Genomic DNA, 20,008 nt, shown 5'->3' with positions numbered 1-20,008 from the left:
ATGTGACCGAACTGGCCACCGCTTCGTTTTGCACCTACGTTTATTGCACCTTCTCATGATTTGAGTTATAGGGCGTGTGGACAGGTCCCTTGGGTGCTCTCACGTAATTGGATATTGAAGAGGTACCATTTTTTGCTGATTATCTCCCGAGAGGCAGTATAAAGGGCTATTTTATGACGTATGAAAAAAAACGAAAATGAGTTACATAAAACGGTCATGGAAGGGTGTCTCTGTGTCCTCTGAATAGTTACAAGATCACACGTGTTCCATTTCGTTTCCAGGTTATATTTGCAGTGTTTCTTAGTACAAAACCTTCAAAAAAACAACCACCTCATCTGCCCCATTTACCGCGATGCTATCTGGCAACGTTCGCCAGATGTCAACGGCTAAACTTCGCTAGCGTCCGAACTTTAGCGTGCCGGTGCGTTCGGGGGGAGGATATGGGCCGCCGCTGGGTCCTTCCATCGGGGGTCTGAGGGGGGGAGGGGGCGATCGGGCTCCAGGCACTGGGGCGTTTATGCTGGAGACCGGAGGTACGGCGGGTAGGGCCACTGTCTGTATGGTACCCCTGTCACACGGTCCCAGCTCCTCCAGTCCTTCCAGGCCTTGGGGAGGACCTTCATAACCCATGTTGAGCCGGAGGGGTTGGTGGGCCTGGCAGTAGTCCACGATGGGCTGCTCGTAGCGGTAGAAGGTCAGCGCACCCATCTGGTGAGGGACCTGTTTTAAGAAGGAAAGAGAGAAAGGGAGGAGGAGATGCGGAGGTGTAGGGTGAAGTCAGGACAAGGAAGGGAAAATGGGTAGAGAAGAGAGAAAAGAGAGGAAGAAAAAGATTAGATAATGATCTTTAAAGGTTTAACTTTTCTGGAAGAGGATCCATCAGCTGCTTGTCTCTAGGGACTAGCTTTTTTGCGTAGAATGTTCTATAGTATGGCTTTAAACATGTCTGTATCAGTCACATAAGGCCACATGGTAATATAAAACTAAGTACTATTATTTAAATATCATTGTGGTATCAGAATCCATATTGAGTATCAAGGCTACTCCTTAGTACTGGAATTGAGCTTGAAATATTTGTATTCTGATAACACTAATATCCATGGAAACAGGCACTTGACGACCAAGCAAGGTCTGATCTGTGGAGTGGTGAGTCTGCTCATAGTAAGAATGCATGTTTTTCTAGGTATATATTTTTGAGCAGTTAAAACATTGCTAGTTGAATAAATGCAAGTTAGACACGTATAATATCATACTATGGAACATTCCAGGTAAGCAGAGACAAGCAGGTGGTGTACGCTCAATCAGAAAAGTTGCAAAGTGTGCCATTTTAGTACATTAATTTGAATGTATCCAGTGACATGACGTAATGGATGCCGATAACTATTAGCCTAAGAAGCATCCATTTGAATTCTTTGTACTTTCCATACAAAGAATGAGTCTGGTTTGCACTGGGCTTTTTATGGGATGGAACAAATGTGGTGAGAATACAAATGGATAATCACGCTAACAGAATTGAAGCAAATTGAAAAGTATACAACCAATCAGGGAAACAAAGTGCGCCTGCCCACTTCTGATGCTACAGTCCAACAGAGCCCAGAGAACATTTGGGGACATGTTTGCCAGTTCATCACATACAGAGGAAGAAGATCAAACAATTTTCTAACTATCTATCTTGGCAAAAAAAAAAAGAAAAAAGAAAAAAAATGACCTTTAGCATTTAGCACTGTTTTTTTCCTCTAAAGTCCAAACTTTCCTTCAGATCACGTGGTTTAACGAACAGAGGATTGGACATCTCGACTTAAAACTCCAAGCATATCATTGTTAATTATACTTGACTGACTCTCGATCTCGCTTACAATATGATTAATTACCCAGCCCTGGTTGAGGTAACCACTATTAGTGCATATTTAAATGGAAGTGTGCTTGATTTTTATTATAAACCATACAACCTAAACCGTACTTCTGTAGTTTCTATGCAAGGGCAGACTTTGGTGAAGGAGACGCACAGACCATAACTGGTTTTCACTTTATAATAACTACATCTTAATTAGCCTTAATAAACCACAATGTAAGAATTCAATCATAATGAACAAGTTGCTAATTAAGTTTTTAAAAATAATGCATTTTACCTACTTACTGGGGTATTAACTGGTAAGAGATAACATATTTATATCACCACGTTACATTATTATTTCATTTTTGAGTTTTTGAGTCCCCCCTTCTCACTTTGCTCCACGCATCATTTATCACAACACAATCAGCGTGCATCTCGCTAATGAATCTACTGCACATCGCATCAGGTTTATCAAGTTGCTGTTTACAGTTTTGTATCATACTTTTGTATATTTATAGAGAATTGTCGTGTAGGAGCATAGATGATGTTGGCTTGTTGGTTGAGCATTGCACAGGAGGGTTCAAATAAGGCCCTGGAGAGATCGCTAAATACATGCAGGAATACGTCTTTTGGCATGTTTTTGAGGAGAGAACAGCATTGTAACATGGCAGAAAGCTCAAAAAACTACATTTTGCATAATACTCCATCTTAAGGAATGATTCAGGCTTTGTAATCATTTATTTAAGTGGTTAGGCATGAGGGAATAAAGCTTAGTAACTACCTAATTAAGAGTTTAGGTTTCAGGGTTATGGTATTGATTAAGTAGTTTCTAAACTTGAATCATTGCAAAACTATCTGTTTCTTATGAATTATGTTTGTCTTCAGTCTTTATTAAGGCTAATTCGATATAGTTATAGTAAAGTTTTACCATGTGGTCCCGGACTGATACATAAAACACCTAAACTTCAATTCTATGTCTCCGTCAAAATAAGGCCGTTGTCCTATTGATTTTTGTGAGTTTTCCAGCCAGGCGTCGGTGATGCACTGAAGCGCATCTAAGCATGACCTCGCTGTATTGATGGCCTTTCTATTTGTCATGAATTCCCAACAATCACAGCCACTACAGTGCTTGTATTTTTTTGAGCGCTAACCAGACGAAGGACGCAGACTTTCTTTTACCATTCGGCGGGAAAATGACAGCTTATTTGCACAAATGCAACTTAATCCGATGTAAAGATTGTCTGACAACATAGTCGGGCTGTGACGAGCTAAATACGGCAAGCAGTCTTTTGTTTAGGTTTAGAGTCAGCACTCCCATCTGTTCCTTCAAACTGGAGCTGTGCCAAGAGCTTTGCATTGTCCAAACAAAATCTGGATCTACTGTATGTCTTGTATAGTGTCATTTCTGTTTACTGAAGTGCTAATACTGATTACTTTACCACATGTAAAAGTGTGTATTTGTTTTCTTCAGTTGGCATTTGATAATCTTCTATCAAAATGAAACAAATGACAAATTCCATGTCCTGTTTTATCGATGTCTTTGATGAAATTCACACCATTGCCATGGCCATTACCACTTCCAAACAAACGACTTTCTCTTGAACAGTCTGAAGTACTCAAGATGGCTACATAAACAGGAAATCGACACCTATGAATTCATGGACAACATTTTAATTCAAGTGTTGCATGATAAACTGAGTGCTGTGGGCTAGTTTTTCTTTCTGGTGGTATGCGAGCTCCTTCGGGTGTTTCTTGGACAGCTGTTCAGTTTGTGGGTTTGCCTAATTAAACTTAATTTTATCCGCTTTTTGTCTCCCTTTGGATAATTTCTTGTTTAGAACTACAGTGGAAATGGTGTAGTCCACTTTGAGACCTGGATTAGACGTGCAGTCTTCTTGCAGTCTCCATGTTGAAATGTCAGTTCTTAGCTTGGACAATATGGTTAATGTCACTTCCTACTTTTCACACTCATTTCACACATTTTGTCCTGTCCATTGAAGTCTACAGACTAAAAATATTGCATAAATCATCTTAAGTCCTTTTTTTTTCGCATGCATTTCATTTGCTACATAACATCGCTTTGTGGTTTGACCCTTGCAACTTTCAATGACCTTAGCACAAACCATCTGAGCCAAGCACTACCATGTACCCATTTGTTTGAAGAGGGTTCCAAAATGTCGATGTTCAACAACATCTGCGACAACTGACTCTGTTTTTCATCTGTGGCCAGAAGCTGTTTTGTGTGGCAAGATGGCAGTGCGCACAGAGCACATCCAACTGGGTCTCGCACTTACATCAAAACTATGCAGTGTTTGATGCTTTAAATGAAATAGTTGGTTCCTGTGGTCACATGGGCACATTTTTATATAGCACTTTTCACCTGCAAGGCATTCAAAGCGCATTACATCAATGAATCACTCACCCATTCACACACATTCATACACCAATGTATGCAGAGACAGGGGCTGAGGTGGGTTAAGTGTCTTGCCAAAGGATACAGTGACAGCATTCATCTTTGCGAGCTAGAATTGCACCACCAACCTGTGGGTCAATGGGTCTGAGCACTCTAACAATGATGCTTATGTGTGTGTATGGTCATTTGATGGGCATTTACGTTTGATGCCCTTCCGATCTTGACCAGCCAAATACTTTCACAGCAGTTCACAATGTCGTTGAAGTTTCTTGCCCATGAATCTCAAGAATATTATGCGCTTGAGGAACATTTGAACTGGCTGCCATCTGGTTGGTTGGCAAATACCCATGGTACCACTGTTACCCTAGGCCATTAAAACTGATGATATTCTAATGCACAACTTGGTATGATTTTAAAACTTAACTAGAGGCGTAGTGGAATTAAGACATTCCCGTTGCAGTGATTAAGGAACTAGTTTTTGTTCTTTGTTTATTTTAATTAATATTCACATCGTAGATTCTCACTGACAGCATGAACATATTTGATTATTTTTAAAAACAGCTCTTTGTTTTGGTCACTGGTTTGCGCTCGTAGCATTTCTTGACCCTGACAAAGCACAGATGTGAAGTGAAAACCAGTTCATGAGACGTCAACACGAAGCTCATTGAGATAACGCCAAGGGTTTGCATCGCTGTTAACGAAGCAAAGAGTGGCCATTTTGAGGATTTTGAAAATAAAATATAAAGAATGTATATCTAAAATAATGGCATAGTAGTACATTTTTAAGAATAAACACACAAACTTTTGACTGGGAGTGTACAGCACATAGAAAAGAACCAGTAAACAGAACATGCATCAGCGAGAAGGCCGATTAAACTGTCCAGTCACCCCCAAAAACTCCATCTAACTCACTCCGTGCATTCTCCCTTGTGCTGACGTCCACGAAAACCCTAGTTTAAACCACCTCTGTGTTATCACAAAGAAGTTATTTGAGTCAGTTTATTCTAACAGGCAGGGCATCTGATACAACCCCATTTTACACAACTGCACAACTACAGCAAGCTCAAGGGCAGATCATTTTGCTAAAAGAAGTCATGCTAACACAACCAGGGTCAGATGTTCAGAAAAGATACGCAATTTGTCACAGAACAGTTTCGTTTGAGCACACAAAACAATCATCCATCTTATCTTCCCCCGAGTGCATATTTCCAGCTCCGTTTTGAAAGTAACATCAGCATACCACAAATTATGAGATATTTCTGAAATGGCAGTTGGCTAGCTGGTGATAGTTCCCATGGTAACACATCACAGTCCTGAGTTTGCTTTGGGGGGGTACGGAGCATAACTTTGGCAAGATAATCGTTCTAAAACAGACTTGGATATTGATGTTAAATAGAAAAATGCCTACGGGGCCATTTGAATGATAAAAAATACAATGCGAGTATAGACAATCGAGCTGTGCTATAAATTCAAGCGGGAAGACGGTGTTTACAACCTGCCAATCATATCCAGTTAGCTTTTGTTCCAATCTCAAACTATTAACCCACTCTTTCTCCCTATAGCTGCCATTTTGTTTGCTGTTTTTCACGTTCAAGAAGTAAAATCAGGTACTGCGTCTTTAAGTCTGTGCTCTGTAGCAGTTGTGTTTTGAAGAAAAATGTAATATGCCGTGCTACAATGTTGTTTCGTTCATGATCTAAATAAGTCTTCCTTCATTATTTTGGCTTTTTCGGTGAGAGTGGACCATATGAACCAAATGTGTGACCTTTTACTGTTTGGACTGTGAAAATCTTGTTTGTCCTTCCTCTTCTTTGTTATAGCTCTGACTCACTGATGGTATCATTAGGTGGACAAGCCCACGCTGTCTCTCCCAAGTTTAGATTTTCATTATATGGCAATAAAACTGCAAGTAAACAAATAAAAGTTTTTATATTAAAATGTATCTATGGGTGAAATGGAGTTATATGATACTACACACAATCCTGTTTATTTCTTTTCAATGCCAGTGAAGTACATATTTATTTATTCTATTCAAAGTGGGGTGCCAAAATAGTTTTTAAGTAAGTACAAAGTAGTGGTCCCATAAATGGAGTAACCAAAAGAGTCACCAAAACTTTTACTCAACCAAAAGTGTAACCAAAACTTTTACTCAAGTTACTTCACTACTGTTACTTCAGTAAATAAAAACATTACTCAAGTAGGTTCGTGCTGCTAGAAAAGAACTAAAAAGCACAATTTCTTAAAAAAGTGACTTAGCGTAGGATGCAATCGCCACCGATAGATTTGCGATTTGCGGACTTTCCATTACCGTAACGCCGCAACCAATTGCTCTATTATGTAAATTCAAACAGCATCTCAAAGCAGAGACGTGGGGCTCTTTAAATAAGTTACTGTCATTACGTTAATGTGCTTACGTTGTATCTCAATCAGAGCGATCACCAATCAGAGCGCAGGTGCCGCCATGTAAAATAGAGGTAGATGTGTGAAAAAAGGCAAAAGTACATGCTGATACTTCCATTAACTTGATTTTTATGGCTAAAAGAAGAAATATCTAGGCGAGCTATAATGGTCTATAATGTGCTCGGTCCTTAAAGGGTTAAATACATATAAGTACTGCCCCGTATTCTTTTTCCATTTGCAGCCATATTTAGCCCGCAGCATCAGTTTTATGGGGACTGCCAATAATTTCAGACATATAAGGCATTGCATCTCACTTTTTTCATATATAACACTTTTTACATATATAATGAATACAATTTATAAATATTTGCGAGTAGTTCGTTCAAGCATTTCCTTGTATAGTGTGGAGGTTATCAACATGACCTATAAAAAATGGCCCATATACATACTGCAAACAACTAGCCTACGTTAAAGTGCATATGACAGGTTTTCATGATTTTCTAATTAGTACTTGGTTTGGTGGTGTAGTACTTGTGGTCAGTATTTATCATAGTTTTATATCAGTTAAGTGGCAGCTTGTGGAAAAAAAACAAAGTTGAAAAGAAAAGTACAAAAATATAGGAAAATGTGTAGTGTTTGCATCTAATAATGTTGTTATACCGTTTCCTCGTCCGAGAATCAGGAAGCGCACGGTTAGCATGCTAGTTATTGTTAGCATTACCGCGATGGCAAACTCTACTGTAGTCTTTGAAAGTCGTGACAAGTTCTTATAAACTCATTGCTGTGAATAATTAAGATGCTCTGAATGCATAAGGTAAGTGAGGAATAACTTTGGACGACTGCAAACTGTTTAAAATGAACTATTTCTGTTTTTCACGTTCTTAAGATGGTAAAATCAGGTACAGCACATTTAAGTCTGTACTTTGTAGTGGCTGTATTTTGAAGAAGAATACAGAATGCTGTGCTACAATGTTGTTTTGTTCATGATCTAAATGAGTCTTCCTTCATTATTTTGGCTTTTTCGGTGAGGGTGGACCATATGAACCAAATGACCTTTTAGTGTTTGAACTGTGAAAATCTTGTTTGTCCTTCCTCTTCTTTGTTATAGTTCTGACTCACTGATGGTACCACTGGAGCGTTTATCTTGACAAAGAATACATTAAAAACTGGTACAGGCCCTCATAACTACTGTATGTTTGAGTGAAATGCGTAGTCTAACCTGCAAGATGCACTTTAAAGGGCCTATATTGTTCTATTTATAATGTTTCGTCATCAAAAAACATACCTGGAGTTGTGTTTTGCTTCATTCACACATGTTTAACACACAAACCATGCATATTAGGCTCTGTTCCACCTTGTGATGTCATCATGTGGTAATACACGGAGTACTCCAATGTGTGTTTAAACTCCATGCACCTTCACTAGATTCATTTGGATATTTTAGCCCTAGAACTGCCTATTTCTACTGGAGTAAATGTAAAAAAATTGTTGTTAACTTGAAAACTACCACTGGATGACATCACAAGGTGGAACAGAGCATTTTGAGTTAATTCACCAGTGAAACAAAACACAACTCCAGGTGTTTTTGATGAGGTACTATCATTATAACATGGCTTAAGTCTCATGAGAGTCTATAGGACCTTTAAATACTATGCCTTGAACACGGCAAACTTTATTAAACCAACAGACGATAGTTTTCCCATATGCATAGCAGTAGTAACAGCGCACACTTTTCATCTTTACTTTCACATCACATGTCACAGCCAGGGGCCCTCCTCACATCTGCTCCGCGAGGCCCCTGCACTCCTTTTAGAAGCACTAATACACACCAAACAAACAGATGAGGCTCTCGTGGCACTGCACCCAACTTTACATCGCACGTGTTGTGAATGGCTCCGGCGGAAAAAAGTAGTCCCAATTAAAAGAGTTTTTTGAAAGGCAGGGGAAGCAGCGGGGATGTGGTGCGATATGACCCGGATTAAAGAGGACTGCCTGGCTCCGAGGCACGCCGTCAGATCTCCACACACGGGCGTCAAGAAGTTCACAACAGCCGCGATGACACCGACATGGAGGGTATGAATAATACAGCAGGGGGGAGGACTGGGACTGAAGCTACTGTTGCTACTCAAATTTAACAGCCCATTGGCGTGTCGATGTAGTGCAGAGGCAGATTGGCAGAGACGGACAAATTCTACTTAAGTAAAAGTACTGTTACATGGCTAAACATGTACTCAATTACAAGTATGCTGCTGCCAAATTTGTACTTAAGGAAGACATTTTGTGCTTTTGTCTGGTATATAGTGATAATATATGACACCCATGGATCATTATGTTATAATTTGGACATTTTAAATATATTGGTCCAAAATTTTACAAGATATTTTTCCTGCAATTTTGATAGTATTTTAGATGTATTTATTTATTTACATTTTATTTTATTTATTTATTATTATTATTGTTATTATTTTTATTATTATTATTATTATTATTATTGTTATTTATTTGTATTTATTATTTTTTATGCAAAACTTGATTAATTAAACAGTTTAAAGCTGAATGGTTGTTGTTCTGACGCAGTACTGTTGTGTACTTGTGTGTACAGAGAGACAGTGGTGGATAGGGACAACTGAGACTTGTAATTGCAATGAGTCACATTTAAAATCATAGACATTTTAGAATTGTACAAAAATTTTACAATTACAAAACATTTTAGAATTACAAAAAAACAGTGGTAAAACTCTCCTAAAAAAGTATATTAAAAACTCACTCAGTTACAGTAATGTGCTTTTATAAAACTTACGGTACTTTCCTACTCTGTAAATTGGTTTGAAATATAAAATTCCCAATAAATTGCAGAAAATAAATAATGCAAGCAACCTTTCTTTGAAAATGTTGGATCCACTATTTCACTCTGGCCTTCGTTTTATTACAGGTGATGGATTTGAAGCCCATCACTGTATTCTGTGTGAAAAAAGTGGGTTGGCCATCACTGTCTATTAGAAGAGAACAGCACTGTATGAAATATATCTATAAGGGACTACTTCAAAAACTGTCAGAACACCTTACCTGCGTGGTAATCATTGATACTGGGACATTTACTACCAGATATAAAGCTAAGGACTAGCTTCACCAAAACTGAGACAGGAAAGAGGGTTTTTTGCTATTTTGCGTCATAAAACTGGAATATATAAGAAAAAGCAAAACTGGATACTTTGGTGACACAATCGCAATTTAATAATCTGGTAATGAACTTTTATACACACACCTGCACCTGTTTTTAATGTTTTATATGGACTTGTATACTTGTTTTGTTTGCTTTTTTTTGTATTGTAGAGAAATACAAAATGGATAATTCACTCAGTCAGTCATAAACGCCCAACTCCATCACTCCTCTAAATTCCAGGCTTCATCGCTCATTTGTGCGGTGATTTTTCTAAATTTCAATTTGTCCCATGGTGAATCTAAGTGAGATTTCATGTGACAGATATGTGCGAAAACATCATGTTCAGCTCTGAGAACAAAAATTGCAGCACTACCAACATTCAGTGAAAGAATGTCAAATGATTCAAACCAATGAAAGCTCTTTTGAATTTCAGTTTTAAAACTGGACAACTTTATAAATGAGCAAAACCAACATAATATTTCGTTTGAATAACATGAACTTTTACATTATTTCGTCAACATTTTTTTTTTTTTTAAATAGTAAAACCAAATCACTCGTGGGCTTAAACCATACCTAGCTCAAACTGGTGTCCTTGATAATTGTTTGTACAAAGGGTGGATACAGAATGGCAGCCACTGGCCTCTTCATTTGTCCCTGGGCAGCTGTGGCCAAAGTGACACAAACTATACCAAGTGAATGAATAATTCTCTTAAAGTGGGGCTAAACACCTAAAATCCCCCCATAACCACATTTCAGATAGTGCTGCTAAACTGGGCAGTACCTGGACGGCTAAAGAAGAGAGTGACGGAGGATGAGGAGGAGGGGCGGGGTTTGGGGGTAAAAGGATCAGTGCGATTGGTCTAACAGGTATCCGCACTTCAAACTCCACCCCTGCAGCCAGGTGTTTGTAATCAGAAACACCTGGCTGTAATCAGAGCAGTCTTGTGTGATGTCATGTAGTACTTGGAATTTGCCATTTAGTTCCACTTTGATTGCAAAGTCATTTGTGAACTAGGGAAAGTAATATCATAGTAATAATAAAAGATAACAGATCGATTTTGATGATGCTTTCCAGTAAATCAAGTCCAAGCCATACAGTAAATAAAGCCACAAATAATTACAGTAATTAAAAAGCCATTATGTACACCACTATCATCTTTCCATACTGCACGCTATGGTAATGGATTGTCATTTCCTACACGTTTTGTTATTTTTGCTTATTTTACATTTATTTTACACATCAAGCCCCATAAGACTCAGACTTTCTTAAAGGAAGTGTATGCAGCCTGCACGTTTACCGTTTTAAAAAAAGGTACTACAATTTAGGGGTGGAATGCAACAAAGTAAAAGTAGTGAAGTGCTATACTTAAGTAAAATACAGATACCTAAAATTAGTACTTAAGTCAATTTTACAGTGGAGACTTTTTACTTTTACTTCACTATATTCGAGAGCATTTATCTGTACTTTCTACTCCAGTACATTTTTGAATTAGACTGAAAAGTAAAAGTATATAGACATATTTTTTAATTATTGTATGAGACATCCTGAAAAGGCTGAGGGCTTTATTTTTAACACTTTCATAATTTGAGCAAATAAAAAATATACAAATAAAAACAGAAAAAAGTATAATTTATTATTATTATTATTATTTTTTATTTTTTTTATTAATTTATTTATTTTTTTAATTTTTTTTTTTTTTTTTTCCCTGGCTGTTTTTATTTTTTATTTTATTTATTTATTTATTTATTATTTTTTGGGTCAAATTATGAAAATGTTGAAAAGTTGTTGTTTCTGTTGAACAAAATTCAACACAAATCTTTATCAAAATCACTACATTTGAAGCTTTATCAAATCTCAAAACCTGTGCAAAATACTTTTAGATAGATATTTTCATTAGATACTTTTACTAGAGTATTTTTTTGCTCCAGTATCTGTACTTTTACTTAAGCAACAAAATCAAGTACTTGTTCCACCACTGCTACAATCAGACAGAATGTGAATGCACTTGTAACTGTTTTGACTCTCCATACGTCCCCATAGCATTCAACTGAAATCAATGTGCTATTGTCTAAAACTTCTATTTTAGGCACAGATAGTCAAATCATCCTTTCTGAAATTATAGTTCTTGCTGCGTTGTTACTTTCAGCTCATAACAAAAGTCTCATTGCGTGTTTTGCCAGACGTAAAAAACAACAACTAACACCCCAGATGTGATTTTAGGAAACACTTCAGAATAGTACTGCTAGCTTACAGCGTTAAGTGTAATGAAGGCAAATGTACTACTGCTGAGTCATTCACCCAAAATTTCACCCAAAATACTTTCACTTTTTTTTTTTTTTTTGGTTAGTTAAAGGTGCACTGTGTCACTTTACTGGTGGATAGTCTGCCACCTGCTTGTCTCCATGGAGATGTTACAGCTTTGCCTTGATTTCTGTGTAATCCTTCAGTCGTCCAGGCATGATCCATAGTAAAAGAAAATATAAAATCTATCAACTGGACAAAAAGTTGTAGAAGTGAAGACGTTTCGCTGCTCAACTTCAGTTCTGGTCAGATTTCTGGTGGACACTGCCTCTATCTGAAGGGAGGAGTAACTACACTGACACTCTAAACAATAGATGTTTTTAGTTTCAGTGTAGTTTGCTTTATATTTTTCTTTTACTTCGCCTTTATTAGTCCGCAGTTTGCAAATAAACTTGGTTATCACAATGGAGACATGTTAATGGTCAGATCTATGGAGAAGCAAGCCTATACATAGTAAGAATTTATGCTTTTCTAGGAATTTGTGAGCTATAAAACACCCATAATTGAAAAAAATGCATACCGTGGAATATGCCATGCAAAGAAATAACACCCTCATGCACACAAGCAAGTAGCGGACCCTCCATTTTAGAAGTTACATAGTGCACCTTTAAGATAAATAGCATCTGATGTCTTAACGGTGACATAATCAATGAGCTTTATTATGTTGTTTACGCTTTAAAACACACACCACATCAACCCAAGTCTACACTGGGACCAGAAAGAACAGGGACTCCACCTCACCCCAATGTACTTCCAAAAGTACATTTTCCTATTCATTTTTTTTCCCATAGACTTTGTAAATAAAATAAAAAAGTTTGAAAGCTTACTCTAATAGACTATGTGGTAACTAAATATATACAATTTTATGTCAAATCTGTTTCTAAAACTTGATAAAACATGATATTTCACAGAATCCTGCATTTTAAGTGTGCTTTTTGGACTAAAACTACTGCATTATGGATATTAGTTCCCACAGAGCTGGTTAGCCGTGCCTTTAAACTCTTGATTTTCAAATTTTTCTAAAAGTCTACGGGAAAAAAATCATGGAAAATTTACTTCGGTAACCAGAACGAACTTTGCAGTGGGCGGGCCTGTTGAGCTACATTTGATACAACACAAAATCTTAGGTACTAAATCAATAATTCATAATAATAAATAAAAGAGATTTGCATGTGTGTGCTTGTATGACTGTGTTTTCACTTTGCAACTTAAAAATAAGGTTATACTTATATTCTTTTGTGTAGCGTTGTTTGTGAACATTGTAAACAAAAGGTAAAAATCATAACTTTTATCTCAAGAAAAAACAAACAAAAAAAAACAACTTTAAAATCATCAAACATAAGCGAGGTGCGTGAGGTGTCTTGCTCAAGGGCAGGATTCACGGGTCAACGCTCTTAACCACTGAGCCACTGCCTGCACATGCTCTACCATTACTGAGGTATAGATTAAAAATTCAAACTAAAACATTTAAACCTGGATGAAGCATAAATATATCACCTTTTAAATATCTCTTACAAAAGTGGTAGTAAAGCGATGTCAAATATGATTTTAAAGGCGTGCGAGTCTATCTATGAACCGCAGAAAATAAGCGGCAGAAGCATATGTTTTTGCCATGTTGTGCTAGCTAGCATGTTATGGAGGTAAAAGGGAATTGCGGACCATGCTAATGTCATGGGGCAGAGGAGGAATTACCCTGAGAGAACATTACCAGCAGTTGTGTTTTTGATAAAATGGTGTTTTTTGTGTTACCTGGACACGTTTGCATGAGGTGCCCCCACTTTACAATTCGACAACAAAGTGTAATTCTGCAAAGTGTCATGTTTTGGAGTTGAACAGGCATTTTCACTGCATAGTTTTATTGCATACAGTTTGGTCCTTGATAATTAAACATTTGGTATAGATGCAATTGAGCTAAAATTGAAGGCATGCTTATTAAACTATACAGAATTTATGTAACGAATTTGGTTGAGAAAAGAGTTAAATTAGCAGAAATTCGCATTTTTAATTAAATTGGCTTTACTTTAGTGCTTTTTGAATGGTGAAAATTGTATTGTTGATCAAATCTGCTATACAGATAGAAGCCATAGAAATAAATGGTAAAAAAAAACAACAAAACAAAGCCAAGACTGAGACTAGGCATTCTGTACATAACTGGACAAGGGATCTATTACAGATCAGTCAGTAAGAGCACTACCAAATATATTATCTTAGATTTTTTTTTTGTTCCATCACTGTAATTCCTTCACCGCAATTTACCAGATTTGTTATGTATGATTCAGTTTTGTCATTTTGTCATCTGAAATACAAACCAATGCAACTCAAATAACTTTTTCACTTCAGTTTTTGGGTGGATTTGTTACACGTGGACAAATTGAAATCTAATTGTAGCTCTAAATAGCAGTAGAGGTCAACGAAAAGAGGTCAGCGTGGACATAGCTAGCCTGTTAGTAGCCGTGTTATGAATTGGAAATGAGCATGGACGCGACGTAGTTCCATTGGAGTCTGGTTTCCATTGCCTTCTAATGAGAAATAGTCGCACCTCTCTTTGTTATCAGGCTCATCATTTCCTTAAAACGTTCATTTTTTTGTTGTACGTTGATAAAGAAATGAGCGTAATAGCAGACCGATCAGGCGCCTTTTTTTCCCGTTAGCAGTTTGATTGACGGATACTTCATGCAAAGCTGCTCCTTGCCAAACTAGCGGTCAACTACCTCGCTCCTGACTCGCTCTTTGGTTGCGCATCTGAATCCCAAATACGAAACACGGCCTCGATTGGATTCATTTGGTTGCAAACGAACGCAACGGGCGACATCACATCACACTTCCTCAGTCCACTTGCATATACAGCGATCACTCTACTTGCATTAAAGCTACAATATCTCCACTAAATACCATGGATCGGTGAAAAAAAAAGCACACATTCTCTTCCATCTTGAGGTATCTCCTTTCACCTAACATCTCCACACCACGCCATCATTTCATCCATTAACCCAGCCTGACTCATTACATTATGGGCACTCAGCGGATTGCTCTGTTGGTGCTATTCAGTTGAAAACCTTCCACACCCCACACCCCCCCTTCTCCTCGCTCACCCGCCCCGGCCCCGGCCCCTCTCAGCTCGCCCAGGCCAGAATTAATTAACCCATATTAGCTCCCCGCCGGTTCAGTGGATTCGCTCAAATTGTCAAAGGCATAACTCTGGGCTTGTGCTAATCACTTTTAGGACTTCTGGTTATGCATATTTTAAAGAGTTATTTTTTCTTAGCTTGAATTATGGAAGTGCAAAAGTGTTCATTTTGGGTTTCAGAAACTACATTCTCTATCATTTTTTTTTCACCAACAAACTTCCCACAGAGAAGAATTCAAATAATTTATAATAAAAGATAAAAGGAAGACCCAAACCAGCCATGTGGTAACAAAAGATCATTTATAATTATATCCTTTGCTCAATGTATATATTACGTAAGTATATAAGACTACAACCTATTTTGGCTGATTTTACTTAAATATTCTCCATGTAACATTATTGGTGGAGGGCATACCACCTGCTTTCTGCATCGTAATGTTACTGCTTTCCCTGGAATGCTCCACAGTATGGCATTAAATTAATCTCTTCAACTCAGTGGTTAGAACAGTGGTCCCCCAACCTGAAAGTCGGAAGGTCAATTCCCGCTTTGACCATTTGGCAAGACACTTCACCCACCGTGCCTAGAGTGATTGGTGGTGGTCGGAGGTGCCAGTAACATAGATTGGCAGCCATGCTTTTATCAGTCTGTCCCAGGGCAGCTGTGGCGACAGTAGTAGCAGCTTACTAACACTGAGTTTGGAGATGATGAATAATGACTACAGTGTAACGTTTTATTATTAGTATTATTATTATTAGTAGTAGTAGTAATTACAAATGTTTTAATTGAAAAAAAAAAGTGAAATACAGTATATGCATGCATTACTTTGAGTGGGGATACCTCTCCACAGATCAGATCTGTAACTCGACCTGGTAGCATCACCTGCTTCTATCAACGACGGTGGATGAGTTGAATGCCATCAATGCCATACTGGGGAACATTCCAAGCAAAACAATGACATTTCCACATAGACAAGCAGCTTTATCTGGTGGAACCTCCACTAGAAAAGTTACACTGTCCATCTTTAGTCTAAGTCTATAGGATATTCTGCTATAGCCTGTATCCCCCGCACTTGAAACACCAAGCGCCCTTATAAGCTTAGTATCAAGGCACAAAAGCTTTTCATTTCCGTTGGTTAACAAAAAAGTACTTTTTTCTTGTTTTCTCTTCTCCCTCGACAAAGTACGAAGATCAATATGACTAAAGAAGGGATCCTGAGAAACACAATATCAGTCCGATCAATACCTCCGCCACACAAAAGAGCATTTGATCACAGCAGATGCATAAACATTGTATGGATTGATTGGTCTAAGAAAAGTCAAATCCACAGAACAGAACCCGTCAGAACAAAGGGTCGGCGGCATTGACATTCAGCCAGTGTCCACCGTGTTACGAGGTACAGCGCCTCTCATTAGGAATGCTGTCAGCTTTGTCGCACCATTTGGAAATTATGACTTCTTCACAGCCAGGAGACAGTTGACAGCGAAGACAGCCAAATATGTAAATGCTAACATCTGTCTGGGGAAGGATGAAATAAAAAAAATAAAATCAAAAGTTCCCAGTTCAATTTAGGCCGCAGGGACTGAAGGTGACAAAGTGCCAATCGTAATATGGTGACAGTACTTTTGTTTGTCGACCTTCAAGTTTTTGGAAATTGTTCAAATGGTGAAGTTAAGAATGAGTCAGTCTTTTGAGAATGATATGGCAAATTGAAATGCCAATAATAATAAAAAATAAATGTTTGAAGGAGCTTTATTCTAAACAAAACGCTATCTCTAATGTATAGGGGACATATGCAAAATCAACTTTTATGAGCTTTTAATTTTTTTTAATAGCATCGTTAGCTTACGCTTAACTGTATTTTGGTTGATTCAAGAATGTTAGAGATAAGAGGTAGGTGAAATCAAAAATGTTCTGCGCACTCAAGCCTCAAATCCAAGACAATGCAGGATTACTCAAAGTATCTCAGTTCAGACACCCTTTCTTTCTGTACTAGATTATGGCGATATAATATACGTGCAGACTTCACCCTTTACTTTGAAACTTTTACATACACTCTTTCACTCAGCCCTTCGTTCCATAAGCGGTGATGAATTTGCACAGTTCGAAGTACCCGGCCGACGAAGGGTGCTCCTCCGTGTAGCCTCCGTTGACCGCAAAGGCTTTGGGACAGGCCTACGCGATGGAGGCAAACAGGCAAATAAAACGTTCTAGGATTGAGTGATTTTTCTCCCAATTGTAGCTAGTGTTACATAACTTTAAGAAAATACAGCTTGTTTCTCCCGTAGAAGAAGTCACGCACAGTGCATGATGGGATATAGCAGTACGCGAAGGGTGCTTGGATGCCGAAGAAGTCTCATTGGGCTCTCCCGGAGTAAGTAAAGATAAATGAACTCAAAACTTTCAGACTCTGAGTCATATATGTAGGGTTTTTGTAGTGTGATGTATTGATTAAGTAAATATAGACGATACACTTTAATATTGCGACTAATTTATGTCGCTGACACAAAAACCTAAGACAAGATTTAAACCACAAAAACTAACTAAATGTACAATACTGTTAAAAAATCATGCGCTAAAACAAATAAACAGCAGAATGAAACACTTAAGTAGTGAGTTTGCATCTGTAATGAGTCATTAATTCAACCTTTTACAGCTTAAATATTATCATGTAGCCAAAAAATAATCAAAAATGTGTGCAAAGAAAATGTGCACATGGTAAATACTGACCTCAAAAAATATTAAAAGAAAGATGGAGGAGCTACACTGAAACTAGCTCCTCCTTTCAAATAGATATTACACAGACATCTAAAAAATATATATATTACAAACCATAAGTTGATATTGCAATCATCGTGACAGGCCTATGTAGGTTTCAAAATGGTTTCAAAGCCATTTTTCAACCTTAAAGACAAGTAAATGGAAAACCTACAGTTGCTATGGTGAATGCCACTATGAATGGATGAAGATTATCTGTTCTGCAGTTTTGAAATCGGTGAGCCTGTTTCTATTATTAAGTCGTTTTAGATCAATACTGCTGTTTACAACTAACAATATGTAAAAAAGGATAAGTTTTATACTTACCCTGAGAATACTTGAGGTCTGAAGAACACATGTGTAATTGTTTTCTTTTGTGTTGCTTGTATGATTCCACCATGATGTACCTTTGTTGTTTTTTCCCAGCACTATTTCTTCCATCAGATTCCTCTTTATGCTTTCTGCTTTCAACTGCCAGTGAATGGGCTGTAATCATAGGCTTCTTGTGGGTACTAGACGCGGAGAAACGTTTTCAATAATTGCAGTATGCCGTTTCTGATCCCATTTCAGCTTATATTTATGCAGAAAATTTAGGTAATACTTTTAACACATCTATGAATCTCAAAGTAATGTATCCAGTCTGGTCTCTTACTACATGTTCCTCTTTTAATATAAAACATGCCAGTTACTTCTGATACTTATTATGCAAAATTGACTTTTTTTGAGCTTTTGACCATGTTATAACTTTGTTCATGCTGTGTGTTTACATCAACATTTCAGGGCATGTTTCCTTATTAGATTAGAGTTGTTTTGCCCCATAGTCATTCCCGCTGCTGCCAGTAGATGGAGCTCTACACCAAATCCAAGTATAGGGACATCCAAGCTGGAAAATAATATGTTGTTTTATGCATGTTCGATGCCGAAGTATAGTTTCTCCAAAGCGTTTAAAGGCCAATCACGTTACAAATATTGCATAAAATGAGTTCACACGCTCGAAATCACACGCTTAAAGATGCACGATGTAACTTTTCTGCTTGTCACCATGGAAATTGAATTGCTCTGCTTGAAATATTCCACGGTATGGTGTTAAACTTGTCTATTTCTACAGAGATAAGCAGCTATATTAAACTATAATGCATGTTTTTCAAGGTATATTTTACTACGAAACCTATGTAATTTAAGAAAAGCTACAGAGATACTTTTAATGCCATACTGTGTAACTTTCTTATGATCTCCATGGAAACAAGCAGGTAAGGGACACTCCACCAGAAAAGTTACGCTTTGCTCTTTTTTGCCAGGATATACAGTAAATACGTGTGGATTTGCCAAAGAAAAAAAAGAAAAATCCATTTTGTAGTGTCCAATTTTTATTATATAGCACCCTTTACACGACAACAAAGCTCCCGCTACCTGTGTCCTTGGGCAAAGCGTGTCACTCACTATAATTTGTATTCATAAGGATTTGAATAGCAGGAACAGGAAAAGCATTGCAATCAATTACATTTTTTTTCACCATTTTGTTTCAACCTCTTTCAGCAATCATTATTCAAACCCAAACCAACCTTCTAATATTGTGGAAATTCATTTTTTACAGCTTGCCGGTGGCTCTTAGAAGTTGTATTTTTTTCTAATTCATGCTTTAATAGCAGCTCAGGAGCCATGCAGTCACATCGCCACCAGCACAGACAGAGCTACTACCTCCCTGGGCTTATGGGGTATTACTGTTCAGAAGTGTGCCGAGCTGTGCCAAACACTCCCGCGTGTAAGAGGAGGGAAGAGGCTGTACTGTGCATGTCGGAGAGGTTCATGACTTCATTTTTCGAACCAGGGAGTAAATAGAGAAATATACTAGGGATGTCATGATATCAAACTTTTGTGTTATGATTATTATGAGGAGAAACGTCGCTATTCCTAAATCCTTTCTTCATATTGTGCAGTAGATTACCATTCCTCTATCATGTCACCAGCTTTATGAAATCAAACTTCATTCATTTCCACACCTGTCCCCTTTTTT

At 37.6% G+C, this 20,008-nt stretch overlaps 1 protein-coding gene across 1 annotated transcript in view; it reads right to left on the bottom strand.

Annotated features, from left to right (window-relative positions):
* Window positions 1-396: 396 nt before the first annotated feature.
* Window positions 397-20,008, bottom strand: part of LOC117379219 (leucine-rich repeat transmembrane neuronal protein 4) — a 250,029-nt gene continuing 230,417 nt past the window's right edge. The window contains exon 3 of the mRNA XM_033975898.2: window positions 397-720. Within this exon, the coding sequence (XP_033831789.2) occupies window positions 397-720 (324 nt within the window). The remainder of the gene's footprint in view (window positions 721-20,008) is intronic.

This window comes from Periophthalmus magnuspinnatus, chromosome 12 (genome assembly GCF_009829125.3).
Source record: "Periophthalmus magnuspinnatus isolate fPerMag1 chromosome 12, fPerMag1.2.pri, whole genome shotgun sequence".
Lineage (NCBI taxonomy): Eukaryota > Metazoa > Chordata > Actinopteri > Gobiiformes > Gobiidae > Periophthalmus > Periophthalmus magnuspinnatus.
This window is presented reverse-complemented; position numbering and strand designations above follow the sequence as displayed.